Source organism: Bemisia tabaci, chromosome 1 (genome assembly GCF_918797505.1).
Source record: "Bemisia tabaci chromosome 1, PGI_BMITA_v3".
NCBI lineage: Eukaryota > Metazoa > Arthropoda > Insecta > Hemiptera > Aleyrodidae > Bemisia > Bemisia tabaci.
This window is the reverse complement of record NC_092793.1, coordinates 54,013,751-54,029,843: the sequence shown is the minus strand read 5'-3', so window position 1 is coordinate 54,029,843 and position 16,093 is coordinate 54,013,751. Positions and strand designations below refer to the sequence as shown.

At 40.5% G+C, this 16,093-nt stretch overlaps 2 protein-coding genes across 2 annotated transcripts in view; one reads left to right on the top strand and one right to left on the bottom strand.

Annotated features, from left to right (window-relative positions):
• Nucleotides 1-16,093, top strand: part of LOC109043193 (neuropeptide FF receptor 2) — a 71,287-nt gene that overhangs the window by 32,812 nt on the left and 22,382 nt on the right. The gene's annotated exons all lie outside the window — the stretch shown is intronic.
• Nucleotides 344-6,003, bottom strand: LOC109043194 (uncharacterized). The gene is made up of 2 exons (XM_019060318.2): nucleotides 5,853-6,003; nucleotides 344-892 (listed from the first exon to the last, which is right to left on the bottom strand). Exons 1-2 carry the CDS (start codon nucleotides 5,862-5,864, stop codon nucleotides 437-439), a joined length of 468 nt encoding a protein of 155 aa, XP_018915863.2. The 5' UTR covers nucleotides 5,865-6,003; the 3' UTR covers nucleotides 344-436.

The window sequence follows — 16,093 nt, the reverse complement described above, 5'->3', positions numbered from 1 at the left end:
TATTAGTTTAAAGTAAGAGTGATTTACTGCATACACGATTAATTAGTTTCGTGGAATGTAATAAGTATGAAAAAATACCCGTGGTAACGCTTAATCAAATGGATACGTTGCCCTCCATAGGGGCTCACTAAATTCTCTTGATGAAGCTAAGAGAATATGACGTGTTAATTAATCGCTGCAACTAAAGAGCGGTTTTCGTGTAGATGATGAGTCTATACAAGCTCTATCTGCGTAACCCGTGTGTTTTCTCCTTCGTTTCCTCAATAGAAACTGATTCATTTCTGCATTTTTCTCATCGGTTTCAAACTGCATAGAATCTGGATTCTTAAATAAAAGACAAGTATTCGGAGGGTAACCGGGTTTGTATTTGTAATTTACAAGGGAGCTACTATTTACAGTAATAAATTACAGATCGAGTAACAAGGCAGGAGAGGGATCACAGATGTTGGGGGACTGGAGCCCCCACTGAATATGACATGGAACCGGGAGCCGCAGAAGAGGGTTCAGGGCTCAGGATCCGAGTGGAGGGTGGATGGACTCGAGTGGAGTCAGGGGTTGGATCACAGATTGAGGGGGTCGCAAAAGAGGATGACCTCTTAGTGGACGACGACAGCGGGTCCGTGGTGGACGACGGGGACGAGGAGTGAGCGACGACGGGGGCGGTCCTCACAACAGGGACGACGGGGTGGGCGACGACGGGGGCGCCGTGGTGGACTGAGGTGCGGACGACGGAGTGGTGGACGACTGGGACGGTCTTGACGACGGGCACCACTGGGGCGGCGTGGACCACGGGGGCGGTGTGGACTACGGGCACGGGGTGGGCTACCACGGGGGCAACGTAGACGGGGGAGGGGGCGGCGGCGGCTACAGCGAGCACGGCGGCGAGGACGACCTGGAACAAGCGAGAAAGGGTGTCTTCGATTAATAAGGATTAATATGATAAAATATTATTTACACACGTGAAAAAGAAAAAAAAAATCGAATGCACACAAGGAAATAGTCGACGGTGTAAGTCGGCAATCACATAACTCGGTTTGCGACGTCGCAGACTTCCTGTCGTACTTCATTTTTTAAACGGAAAACTGCTCAACGGAAATTCTTTAAAACTGCAGTAATTTTTCTTCTCTGTGCGAAGAAAATTCTGCAAAAACTTCAAGGAATGATGTTAAGTTGTTCTTCTTTAAAAAAAATAAAACAGAGGCGGAGATTTTCAGACACCGCAAACGAGTTATGTGATTGCCGACTTACACCGTCGTAAGTGCTAGATAACCATCAAAAATGTTTGGCCTGAAGAAGGAAGAAATTTCCGAAATGTACATAGCCTAGAAATCATAACTCAGAAATCAAGGAAAAACCGACGTGAAAATAACATCAAGTAATCCAAAAAAAAAACAAAAACAAAAACAAACAAAAAAACAAATAACATCCAGGTAATGAAAAAAATATCTTCTGAAGGAATAAGAAGATAGAACGAGAAAAAAAGCTGTTTTAAGCCCTCTCAGGGTTTGAACATTGATCCATTGAACCCAGTTTCCACCAAGGTTCTAAAATGTCATACAAGTTATTTTCAAAGCCATTTCAGGACCTGATAAATAAGATTTTGTATGAGTTTTGGGTCGATTTTATCAAAGGATCATACCGGAGTTGTATAATTTTATAATGGATTGTGCTGCTAGGAGTTATGTTTACGCGGTTCATAAAGGTAACTTAAACTTTTATTTAACCCCATCTCTAAACAGACCAACATCTTTAAATATATATGTGTATACATAAAAAACGTAATCATTTTTAGCACTTACAGTGTGACAAAGGGTTCATTGCGAAAATATTCAATCTATCTTTAAGTACCATTAAGTAACTTTAGAGATTGCAAATACAAACATTCTCAAAATTTGCTCTATGAGCTCTCAGTTTTGTCTTAGAAACGGACGTGTGAAATAAAAATTAATGAGACCTTCCAACGCTGAAAAATTCTAGTTGTAGTATCTGCTCTCTGAACGACGCACGAAGTGATTTTTATATAATAGTGTAAGTTCATAAATTTGAGCTTGAAACACCGCGTTACAATGTTTGATGGTACAGGTATACGGAAAATCCAAGCCTAAGAGCTCGATGAGGGGGGGGGGGCAGACGAAGCAGGAATGAACTTTTGTGTTAACCTAGAAATCTCGACCTCATTGGTTAGAGCGCGGATGAAGGAAGGAAGAGGGAGAAACACAAAAAAGCGGACCGTTCAAAGGGATGAAACAGTGGTTACAGCGAGTAGAGCAAGATGAGCCTGTATATAGCACAATGCATGTTCACGACTGATTCAGCCATTATTGGCCTTAGAAGGAAAATTTTCCGAATTATATATGGATTACACTTTGCAAAAAGGAACCATTATTTCTGGTCCACTATAGAAACAACATACATGCCATTGGTTTTCCTATGCAGATAAGTGCTTTTATGGGAGAGCCAGAAATAGTGATTCCTTATTGCAAAATGTAATCCATATAATGCCACTAAACGCCTCTACCTGTGATTAAATTCAAAAAAAGTTGTAAATATTTCTCCGCGATACTGTCCCTTCATGCAGATTGAATTGCGAATCAGATTTTCTGAAAAACTGGAAGGAGAGTGCTCACAAGCTCTCCTGCGGATTCGTATTTCAAAGGAAATTTGGAAACGTTGCAAGGTTCTAAGGCAGTTTTCCTTAGAGCGGCAGCATTAACGACCATCTCCTACATTCTCAGCATCCTCTATCTGTGACGGGATCAAGCTCTTAAAAGTCACGACCCAGTATCGCGATGAGATGCCGACGGTCTCGAGAGGGGAGGGGAGAGGGGATGAAGCTGGTGAAAAGCTGTCTGGCGATGTCGGGTTGGAAGTCTTCCGTCGTCCCCGTCTGAGAGGGTGGGGGTGGTGTTGTGGGAGAAACGAGCAAGTGTAGTAATTAGAGGTAACATTTTCTTCTCGGCGGGGGATAAGCGAACATCGACGCTCGGTGGACTAAACACGACCCTCAGCGGCTCAAAATGAATAAACAAAGCACAGTGAAAATTCGAACGGACCAGTCGTCCTCCTGTTGTGTAGTGGTTGTGGTACTTGCCCTATGATCGGGAGATTCCGGGTTCGATTCCCGGCCAGATGACCCGAGTTAAACGGTCTCAAACAGCGGTTACCTGGGCAGGATTGATTAGGGACAAAGGGGGATGGGATCTCTAAATTGATAAGGTCTCGAATGGAGGAAACCATGGACCCATGATATGCTGCCGTGCTGAGGAAGAATGCTGTACGAACATTCGAGAGTTGCCAAAGTTTCTTCGATAAAATGTTTATATTTGAAGAAAATTGTTGATGTTTTTCCTTGAAATTTTCAGAATTTTTAGATCAAATTACCTGAGAATTGAGAAGAAAAATATTCACAAATTTTCTCGAAAATCAGTGATTTGTCAAAGAAAATTTGGCAACGCTTGGAGGTTCATACGGTGTTTTTCCTTAGCACGGCAGTATAAGACCACACCATGATTGTTAACGTCACTCGCAAAGTTTTCAACCGAAAATCTGATGTCCAACCTGAAGGTATTATTTTTTGATACACACATACATAAAGCCGCTTTTATAGCGCCGCCTCGTGCTCTGGGACGCCCAATCGCTATCGCCCCCTATCCACCCAGAGATTAACAAGCAATTGGCACCTTTTGATCTCCTCCTCGGCCCCTATTATTATTTTATGTTTTATTTTCCCACATTATTTTTTGATACTTTGAAAAATCACCCCTGAAAAGAGGCTCTATGATTTTCACGACTGACTCATGACGAGGTAGAAATCGAGGTTTTGCCTTGATCGACTTTTCATGCGTGGATACGCCGAGGCCGGGCGTCCGAGCTGGATCCGACCTGACGTGTCGAGCGGGTTGCGTTCTCTGTGCGGCGGGCGGCGAGCGCGCGGCTTGGGCAAGGTCGCCTAAGGCTTTGATTGCACCGCGCCGCACGCATACGATCAATAGAACATTGGCCCGCTACACAAAGCAGCGTTGTCCATTTACATGTAAAAACCGACCGATCATGGGGAAAATCGCGAGGGATTTCCTTTGCTCTGGCAACGGCGGACACAAATGAGGGGCGCGTTCGTCCCGCGCGCCCGCCCCCACGAACCACCCCGTCCTTTGCCTCCCCCGCCCTCTCCACGTAACCCAATTCCGCCCGTCCACCCTCCGACCCATCCCCGAGTCCCGGGTATGTTTTACTCCAGCGTACTACGATCCACTACGAGCACGCCCCTTTCCTCGCAACTGATTTTTTTGACTTTGCGACGTGCGATCCGAGTTGCCACTTTCCTCCGTCGTCCCTTCTTCACGACTCTCTTCGCCCGTTTTTCACATCGGCTCGGATTAAGAGTTTCACGCAACATTTATCCACTTTACGGACCCCGCATACAAGATCTCTATTCAGCAACTAAATTTTAAGCTTATATTACGTTTCCTTGTCAAAATATTACGGAGAAAGCTATCGGCGCAATGAAAATTCAACTCGCACTAGAAACGTAGAAAGGTTTATCGTCTTGTCAAAGTCTAATATCTCCACAGAAGGGAAAAGAATATTTCTTCGGTGTGAATTTAAATACGTGTAAAACAGTGTGAAATATTCCTAAGTGAAACCTAATACTTCTCAAATAGTATGCTACTCTGAGGAAAATATTATGGTTTGAGCGCCAGTGATATGAGTATGGTACTCAAAAAATATACTGACAGATCGAAAGCAAGCTTAAAGAGAGTTATAAAGTCTTACTATCAAATCATTTTTCAAAGTTTTCCTGACTTTTGAAATCTGTTAATGTTACTAACGTATAAACACATTAGAATGAGACAGAAAGACATTAATGGCAGTGAAGCATGCGCATTAAAAAAAAATAATTTATCGCGATTTAGATTTTTTAGGTTGTTCGCTTACATTACGATTTCTTTTTCCCCCTATATCTTTCTTTTATCTTTAACTAAATGTAAATGCTGTACTTTCTTTTGCAAGTGTTGCGTGTGTCAACGAAGATAAACGTAAAAGGTGCGTGGGCTTCCTTTATTTAAACAAAAATGAATGTATCATTTAACACGTTGCAAGTCCTTGTGCGCGTTTTGAAAATCACCCGACTTGGAATAAAAAAGTGTTTTGTGAGAATAGATGAATAGCCTCACTCAAAATCTTTTAAACGTCAGTATATATTTTTAAGAGCTTTCTGTTTTATTTTACTTTATCACTATCTTAGAACAATTTGAGAAGAAACAAATAAGGAAAAATGTAAAAAGTCACAAAATAGCACACGAAGATAGCAAAGACGGAGACAGAATTTTCAAAGAGGAAGAAGGGAAATAACATAAGTACCCTTAATTGCCCGGTCTGGCAACCTGCGGCTTTGAACTTTTAAATATTTCACTCAGATATTTGAACTTTACTTTAAATTTTCTATTTTTGGATTTGTAAATAATATAATTTATTTAAACAAAATTAAACAACCCTAAGTTCAACCGTAACTGCTGGCACTTAATTAGCTGGTAATATTAATCATTATCATAAATTACTCTAAATTCTAAAAGTAAACTTTTTTCGAATCCTTGTTTCTTTTTTAATCGAATCGCTGACGATTTGAAGGCTATATTCAATCATTCAGTTACTATCAACCGAGAAGAGCGTGATGAGATATTTATTTCCGTTAAATTGAATTCGGATCATTTTTTTAAAATCTTATAATTTGCAATCTTTCACTTATTTATCGTAAAAACTTCAGGATCTGATTAATGATTGAGGACGCACTGAGAAAATTAGACGGAGAAACTACATGCATGACTTTAAACATAATACAAAGAAACACTTACGAATTTGTACATGGTGAAGGGTGGTTTTTGAAAAGGTTGGAGCACAAGAGACAAATAAGCTTCAAAAGCTGAGGAGATTTTAACGCTTGAGTAAGAAGATGAGAAGCTTATATAGGCGATGGAGTGCAGAGGCCCTGTGTCCCCCTCCAGTTGTGCTTCGTGGTTTGGGGAGTCGGGGAGACGCACAGACCTTCAAAGACCGGACCCAATCCTCAAGCACCTAAAGAGCATTCTCCATCTTCCATGTATCAGCCTGACATTGACCTTATATGCAACGGACACAACTCAGCGAGAAACGCATCTGCCTAAAAGGTAGTTTTATCATTTCATCGCTGATCCCCCACAGTCTCGGCTTGCCGCCGGTGACCCCAGTTACGCGCCCAATCCTCTCGACAGAACAACGCGCCAATCTGGCAGATGGATTTTGCTCAAATTAAAACCTCTCACTTTCGGTCTCTAACTTCTTTTCCCTCATGATCTTTATTTTGCAGTCAAAATCAAATGTGATTTTCACTTCTACACGAGAATATACAAACTGTAGGTTCGTCTTATAAGTGCAAGTTATATATTGTTTTTAGCTTCTACTCTTTAATTATTTAATCTAATAACCCCGTTCATCACTCATAAATCAATCCTAATATTTTTGTATGTGCGGCGCGATGTGACCAGTTCGTGAGAACCATCGCGGTTTGAAATTATCTGAAATATGTGTAACATCATTTCTAAAGTTCATCGATCACGATTCCAGGGCAAAATATCGCAAATAAAAGATCGCCGAAGAAAACGTCATGGCAATAACATTGTCGCAGGAACATTTAGTATCTCAATGTCAAATTATTGCCATGTGAAAATATCGCGAGAGTTATAAGGAAATAATAAACTGACTCGACTACCTTACCTTACCTACCTTACCTTACCTTACAGTACCTGGGTTAAATAGCCTAACGCACCTATAGAGGCCATCCCTCGTTTCCGTTAGGTATTTATTTTATTTAACGATATTTTCGGCCACGATATTTTGGCATTTCAATATTTCGTGGCTTTAATAATTTGCCCGACCAAATTTTGGTGGCGATAATTTGCCCGGCGACCATCAATTCCAATTAGACTGCATCAGCAAGAATCTCGCGGAGCAAAAAGAGTCGTTGTTCTTATAATTGATGCCGGAGTCCACCTACTTTTCTAGTTGTAGTTACAATATTAATGTTTATGGTAACAAATGGTTTGGAATCGGTAAAAATGTTTCCGTCCCCAAATAATTGTCCCCAGAAAACTAACTTTAAGACTACGACTAGAAAAATATGTGCACCTCGGATCTGGCATTATTTGAACATTGTAATTGCGACGAATCTTTTTCTTCTTCGCAGCCATATTTACGTGTCAAAAATTCCAAAATTTCTCCATGTTTTTTTTCTTTTTTTTTTTTTATGGGAAAGATTAAAAACAGCTTGGGAAACATCTTTAAATGTATCAAGAAAAGAAACTTAATGGGCAGTATACATTCACAAAATATTAAGTTACAGCGTATGATATCTGTCAGATTTCTTCGACAAAAAAAAAGAGAGCATAAAAATTAAGAAAGTGTAATACAACATTCAAACACAATTGAGCTGTTCTTGGATGATTCTCCCTGACTGATAATAATACTTGATAATGATTTAGGTTGAAATGAGATTCCAGTCTCCTTGAAAGTAAAACTAGATATTTTGATGCCGCTGCATGAAAAATAATCTCAGTAGGAAATATAACGCACTTCTGTAAGATCAGCTCATGAACCTAAAATTTTTAAACTGAAAAAGTCACATTACATTTTAGAGAGATATGGATTAATTTGTTCAAAAGAAAATATTTAAGTATCATATGAAAACCTCTCCCTCGGCTTTCAAATGCACACTTTTTTACTCGATGATTAAAAAATCCAAGTATCCATATTAATGTCGATGTGTATGTATGTACACGTATACTATTGTGAACTAACTGCATATGCCTGACATGTGTTTGAGTTAGTGCTGTTTACATTGTTTTAAAACAAAACCTAATTTTTTCCAATTATTTTTAGCTCAGTAATTTTTTTTAAGAGATAGGTAAGATCTGTGTGGATTTTTGTGTAGTGCCGTACAATTTTTGAGCATCGTTTCCTTTTATTCTATATTTATTTAAAAGCACGAGGTATGGTTCTGATCCAACTCATCGTCAGAATGTGAAATCTCAGACAAATTGAATTATTTTTGCTGTTGTTTGCTCTTTTGAGTAATTGTCTCTTTTAATTAGGTGATGTTGGTGACTGGCGCAGATATTGCTACCATAATGCATAAAAACATAGAACGTCAGGCGAAGGAACATGTTCCTGTGTCCAAACTACATAACATAATCTATGGTCAAAGTAGAAAAATGCATATCTCCGATTGCGACTTTGCATTATTGAACAAGCGGAGAAAATTTACAGAAAAATGAAGATACTCAAACTTTTTGTTAATTTAAAAAGTAAAATACCTAAGGCATCCCTGGACTTAAGACTTGGGAATGGAGAATGAAATACGCATCGTTGTAATTTATGTCGATCTCGTCTAGCGCAATATTATATCACTGTTAAGCATATCGTAACAGGAGGGTATAAAAAGAGAATGATTAAATTTGCAGTATTTCACTTTAAATCAACGCTAAGCTCTGAAGTTTAACGGAAACTTGGCGACTGTGAGTACCAGGCGCCCGGCCAAAAATGCAGGCCCTGCGGCTGGAGAGCTTCTCGTGTCGCGCGCTTTTTATGCCTCCTCTACACTTTCCTTATGGTTCTCTTCTTTTTATGCACGCTCACCGGGACAAATTTGAGATGGCAATAAAGTCAATGACTTTGCTGTTGTTTATATCGGCGCCAAGCTTGAACTTGGAGCGCCTGTGAGAGTACCAGGTACTAGGCAGCTGATACCACCTTTCCAAACATTGCGGATGTTTTCCTTAGAGACACACGTTTTTCTTCTTCTTTTTTTCTTTTGTAACTCAAAATTTTCCAGAGACGTGATTAAATGATTAGTTACCCTGTTACAGACTGGCAATATTACGTTAATTCTAATTTATCTGCAATTCAAAGCCGCATCCTCAGTCCATAAACATGGCAAAGGCGACTAAAAATGTCTTGTGTATTTGTTACAAGATTGTTCTGTAATTGGAAGTGTAAGATGCACGTCAAAATAGAAGACTCTCTCAATTCATGAGCATAGCATGCAAAGGATCTTCTACATCATTAATCCTCACAATAATAGTGTAGGGAAAAAAATCATTGGGGCACGTAGATCTTTTTTTTTTTCTTAAAAATTGGTATATTTGAGCATTTTTTTTTCACGTGCTTTGAAAGTTAAGTAAGGAACAGGGAGAATGAGGGGACCAATTTTCATTTTTTGGAATAAATATGGGAACTTAACTTTCAGACAGGAAAAAAAACCGTGCATGCGTAAAAAATGAATTTTATAATTTTCCCACCGAGCTGTTGCTGCGTCGCGAGACCTTTTGACTTTCGAACGCTTTGAGTTCGACCGACGAATTGGAGATGAGATCTGAGACGCTTGTTCGTCCACTTCACTGCGAAGCCTCTAAATCGTACTTTGATGTGGCCAAGTCAATAAACAGCTCTGAAAAAAGGGAACAATCTTCGGAAAACTACTTTTTTATTAGACGTCTCATAAAGTTCACTGCTTGTCCGTCACATAAAAGTTACCCGCGTGACTACTCGAATCGATCCCGTCGGCTATGCATGGGCTTTTCACATGGTTGCCATTTGGGAATCGCTTCTGGTTTGTAGCCTGAAATGTGAAGGGGGACCGTTCGGGGGCCGGCGGTGGGGGGTCTTAGCTTGTTTGATGGGGTCTTGCGATGGGGGCGGCGGGGCAAGCCAGTCTTACGTTTGCTTTCCGCACCTTTAAAAAAACGTAAGGAAAGTTTAAACGTACAACGCAGAATTTGGCGATTCATAGCAAATGTAAATAAGCTTTTCAACTGCAAATAGAGATCCTCAAGCAAAAAATAAGGACCTATGCTGTCGTGCTAGGGGAGAACGCCGTATGAGCATTTGAGAGTTGCCAAATTTTCTTTGATGAAATGTTTATTTTTGACGAAAATTATGAATATTTTTCCCTGAAATTTCCAGGTACTTTGGATCAAAATTCGAACAAAATTCTCTAAAAAATTGGAAGAAAAATATTCATTAATTTACGAGGAAATTCGCGTTTTATGAATGGAAATTTGGTAACGCCTGAAGGTTCATACGGCGTTTTTCCTTAGCACGGCAGTATGTCCATTTGTCTTGACGATACTCAAGAAAAGTAAAAACGACAACAGAGCAAGCCCAGACCTTGACTCGTGAGCTGCCCGGTTAACTCCTGTTCCTTCAGGCTCATTTTCGTTCTTCTTCGTTTCCCTTTTCTTCTCCTTCGATTCTTCTTCTTATTCCTCTATTTTGGTGTTTCATCCGTCATATTCTGATGCTCGTGATTAATGGTTAATTAATACCCATGTTTTTGCCTCTTGTCAAATAAGACTGCAAAACCGGGTACGCAGGTGATACACACAAAAGCCGTGTGGCCTTGCACCATAAACACTCGTTTGACACAGCTCCCGAGTTTCCGTCTTGTAAATTGTAATCCAACAAAATGCAAACACACGCCTTGTTGCCTTGTGAAGCATAAAACCTGTAATTAGCCTCTATAGCTCCTACTCCGAGGACATTCAACGGACTTAGTTTGAAATTCGGTGGCCCAATGGGAGAATGCAAAAGACTGAGGACCAATCAGGGACCAGCAACTTAGTTTCAGGTAACACAGAGTCGTATTTTGATTGCCGAATCTTAAGGGCCACAAACGGCTAATATTGACGGAAATGATTTACATAATTAGGAGAAAAGTTGAAGGGCTTGGAGGAAAAGGCGCATAAGTGCAGTTGGCGCTATTTCGAGAATAACGTGTTTAAAGTTTCGAAATTACATGGATCCTTATGGTGGGAAGAAAGTTCAATCTGACTTTTTGGAGCTTAAAAATCGGAATTTGGGAGCGAACTTTTCACACTTGATGCGTTAAGACTAGTTTTACTTCAGAACATTAATTTTTAATTTCTCAAAAACTGCACTAAAGCGCCTTGCCCTCCGAGCCCCTCAGTTTATGTTGTCACATTTGATAAGCCATCAGCTCTACAATTTTTAGTGATTACGTCAAGTTCACATCGGCAGAACTAGGAGTTTGCAGTCATCTGAGGAGAGGGACAAAGCAAAATACCGCATCGAAAAGGGTCAAAAGTATTCCTTTTGCTCCAAAGCGGGATCAGAGGGACCTGAATGGGGATCTGAGAACCTCCTTAGAAAATGTTTGAAAAATGAGTCGTCTCTAGTGGAATTTTGAGCTATAGTCCAACCGAAATGTTTATCAAAGTACAATTTCAAAGATAAAATATATGCCACGTAAAAAGAAAATAAAGATGAGGAAGAGGCAGTTTCATTGGTGTTACATATAGCCCACCCTCATCTTTAGACCCGACTGCTCATGATTTAATATAAAGTATATAGTCACACGTCGCTCCTCGCCATTTAAACCTGTGGAAAAGGATCGATAAACAGGGTGTTCGCAGCGAACACCTTAATAATCGATTCTTTACCATGGGTTTAAATGGCATAACAATCGATATATCGCAATTCACGCCACGCCACTGGCTCACGCGTCTTTTCAAGTCGAGTATTTTCCATCCGAGTAACCAATATAATCGAGAAAACGTCTTATGTTTGGCAACAGAGATAGTGTAAGCCTTTGAAAAGTTGAGGTAAAGCGTAACGGGCAAAAGAACGGTCGTAAAATGCTCTTGAAGTGCCGTGTTAACTGGGCTCTGATTTCTTCCTTTCCAATCTGTCAATTAGTCAGTCGTTGCTCCAAGACTGTATGTGCTCCTTGGATCTGTTGAACGGGTGCTTGAAGGATGAGGATAACTCAGTAAAAGTTTAATTAAATAAATAGGTTACTTCTTATTAAACGAACCCCAAGTAGCATTTTTCAACGGAAAAATCGTGACCTATTGAAATGAAGTTCGAATTCATTGCCGGAAAAATCGTAAGAGTCGTAAACGTGTTATGAACGACTATCCACAATCATATATTGCGATTAAATGGTGGTCGCGAAAAAATCGCGTTTTTATTGCAACATAATCGCGGATAATCGTCCATTTGTTAGCGATCTTAGCTGGTTGTGTTACACAATTTACGGATTTCGACGGTGGAAGTCCTAAACCACGTAACTCGGTTTGCGACGTTATAGACTTCCGATCATACTTTATTTGTAAATAAAAAAGGACTCAACACAGATTCTCAACAGAAAATACTGCTGTGATTTTTCCTCTATGTCCGAAAAATATTCCGTGGGAACTTGAAGGAATGATGTTGATTTTTCTCCCTTTCAGAAATGAAATAGAGGCGGATATCGCAAGCGAGATGCGTGGTTAGTGAATTTCGTCGTTAACTTGCCTTATAATCGGTATCCGGGCTGATTTTCGAGCGCTAGACTCGAATTTGACACTGTTATGTAGACTGAGGGTGTCTTAGGCAATTGGGGCGGCCGTTTATCTAAGTTCTGGAGAATTCCCTCGAACAATCATCAACAATGCTCGCATTCAATGCCGGAATAAAATTACGCTGCATATCGTAAATCTTCGAGTGTTATACTGCCGTGCTAAGGAAGAACGCCGTATGAACATTCGAGAGTTGCGTAATTTCCTTCGATAAAACGTTTATTTTTGAGGAAAGTTATTAATATTTTTCCTTGAAATTTTCAGGAACTTTCGCGAAATTGCGAACAAAATTATCTGAAAAATTTGAAAGAAAATATTTAAAAGTTTACCAGGAAATTCTTTTTTTATCAAAGGTATTTTGGCAACGCTTGATGGCTCATACGGCGTTCTTCCTTAGCACGGCAGTATACAGGGAGGCAAACAACTCCCTCTCTCTTTTAGAGACTAATACTATGACACGATTTTTTGTCCCTTGAAGCCTTAAAACTCATAGGAGATTAGGCTGATTTCACACCGAAAGAAAAGTGAAGTTGATTTAACATTCTGGATGTGAAAAAAGTGTGCGAGAACTTACAAAATGCTGAACTATCCACCACAGCAGTAACTTTTACATCTCGGCATTGCTAAAGTAACTGCTGTAGCGGGTAATTCAGCATTTTGTAAGTTCTCGTACATTTTTTTTTACATCCAGAATGTTAAATCAACTTCACTTCTTTTCGGTGCATCCATAGAAACAACCTGCAATAATTACGTTTTTGGGTCACCTAATTCTCAGAAATTTTCCGGGGGTAGTTTCAGACCTCTCTCGGCTGGAGAGGGGCGGAAGCCCGCTCCCCTTGTCTCGTTTTCTAAATTTTGCCCCCTCCAAGTTTCGGGCCCCGCGCCGCCATGTAAATCAACACCTAGATGAAATCAACGGGACCGTGTCGATCACTTGACACGCGAGAATTTATTAACCTGCCAATTGTCGGTACAGTCATTAGTCTCTGTCGGCGCTCTTCGTCAAATAGCTATCACCGATTTATTGTTATGGCGGCTCTTGGCGATAAATTCGCAGTTTGGCTCCCATCCACACTATAGCCAATATACTTCGCGCGAATATCCAGATCTTGCGTTTACTCGAATGAATGAGCCATCAGAGAGAATGAGAAATTAACCAGCACGATACACTTTTGCTCATCGAAATCGCACATTCACTACGACGGACTCCCGGAGGCATTGAACATGTCCAAGTTCAACGTATAAATACGCAGTTTCGTCAATCCAAGCCGTTGCCTAATATTCGCACTAATGTATTTGACAGTGTATCGTGTCTAAAAGCCGTCTTAAAAGCTTTCTTCCCGAAAAATTGTCGGTATATCTTTTTATGATTTGAAATTAGATTTGTTTATCGTAACATATAGTGAGATTCATGGAAAAATAATATCGTACACCTTAAATTGACGTCATGGAGGAATTTTGAGGACGTCATTCTAAAGAACCGGCTGCTTTTCTCGTCATAGAGGCATTTATTTTGCTTCTATAATGACGTCAAAAAGTGGCGCCCGTATTAATGACGGCTCAAGCAACGGGGAAGGAAACGTCAAGCAATTTACGTAGATCACTGGCCCTGATAAGTTTGTTGTGATCTGAGCATGGTGTTTTGGCTGTGACCAGCGTGAGCGTTTCCAGTTTGTCCTTAAGCGCGGCGAATTTAAATATATTTGTTTGGATGATAGGACGGATGTAGCAGCACTGTGTCACACTCAAAAGTCTCAAAAAATCGGTCCTTGATAATAATATCGTGTCGCGATCCTTACTTATCGAAATTAGTGGTTTATGAATATGGGCAAGTTTCCCATTTAACCTGACAATGGGCCAGTCGCGCTAGTCTCAGAATCGCGTTCGGATAATATTCTAGATTGGGGTGGAGGGGGGATTAGACTTTTGGGTATGCATCAGCCGGAAATAGTAAGATGCCCAGGCATCAAATTTCCACGCCCACCCTGGTAAAAATTGGCAGTAGAATCTATGTTCTAAAATACCATAGACCTAAAGCCGGCTGTAAGATTTTCAATAGCTTCTATAGCCGGCTGCACAATTTCTTATAGCCCTTTATAGCGGATGGCGATTGAGCAACAGCCAGGCGATAAAGTGTATGCTACATGTTACTAATTACGGATGCTAGGACTTAGTGAGTTTTTGGACTACCGCTCTCTTTTTGGGCCGTAGCATCTTGATTTATTTTGCGAGGAAAGCTCCGTACTTTTGAAGGATGCCTGTCATTCCTAATATGTTGGAGCGCCTTCAATTTCGTAAGATACTGTGCAATACCTCTGGTGTGAAATAGTTGCTTCAAGCGCCGTGGCACGCTGCGGCGCGGCGGGCGGGCAGCCAGCGCGAAAAGCGCCTTAGCGCCTACAAACCTAACAGGGATACTTCACGCATTGCGCCATGCGTGGAGTATCCCAGTTAGGTTTGTAGGCGCTGGTGCGCGCTTATCGCTGGCAGCACGCCGCTCCGCTCTGTGTTATGCTCCAATATAATCTTGCGGAGTCAGCGTTTTCCAACTCATGATTTTGAAATGTTTGCACATCCTGTATGGATTATTCTCATTTTAATTGATGAAAAAAATATGTATTAAAGGAAAATATAATGTGTGTTTTGTGAATATTATGTTGGCTCCGTATCAAACTTAATGATCTCCAAAGCACACGAATTTCTACACAATTTCTTATAGCCTTTTATAGCCGATGGCGATAAAGTGTAAAGCCCGGCGATAGGAACTAGCCCAGTTGCATACTTTTTTATCGCTTCGTATAGCCCGGCTATATGATTTGCTCCGCTTTCTTCAGCCAGCTATATGATTTTCTATTGTCTTCTTTAGCCGTCTATAAGAATTCCTATGCTATTTTGAAACGCAGCTCCTATCGCCAATTTTTACCAGGGCACGCAAAAAAATCGTCTGCGTTGTAGACAAAAATTGGAAAGGTCAATTGTATTGCACTTCGCAAAAAGGAACTAAGAGCAATATAATGTTGCTAAGATTGTACAACTAATATTCTTTGCAAAAATATTCTGAAATCATGAAAAAAATCAAATTTACAATGGTAATTCTTGTCTTGAAATTATAGTTTATTGAGAGTGAAGATAAAACTAGTTTAGATGATCAGTAAATCTGAAAATTATTGACCAAATTGAACTCCATATCGATCGGGAACAATAAAAACAGCACCGCGCCTACGCACTAAGAGGAGCGTGCGTGGTCACGATTCGCGACTAAAAGGAACCAGCCAGACGGGAGCTGTAATCTTCAAGGTTGGCAATTAGGGGTCCCGCTGGGCGCTGCTGACAGTCCAAAAAACAGGAACGAGAATCAATCACCTTCGTCCTCTCTTTGTTCGCATTTTGATATGTTTAGCGAATCCATTCTTATACGTTTCCTCGACGTGGCAGCTGCCATCCATGCCATACATCTTTATTATTCATGTTCCATTTCTTTTTCTTGGGCAGGGATTTTGAATGATATTTAGTTGAGGCTGTAAACAATTTTTTGTTCAATATTGATAAGACTGCATGATTAAAACCAAAAGAAGGTGGATATGATAAACTGGAAGACGTTGAAAACTGGAAGACTCGGCGTAACTGCGCGTCAAGGCGGATAAAGTAAGGTAGTCGCATTTCGATTTTGGCCGCCATCTTGAAGCGTTGTGACGTCAGGAGGG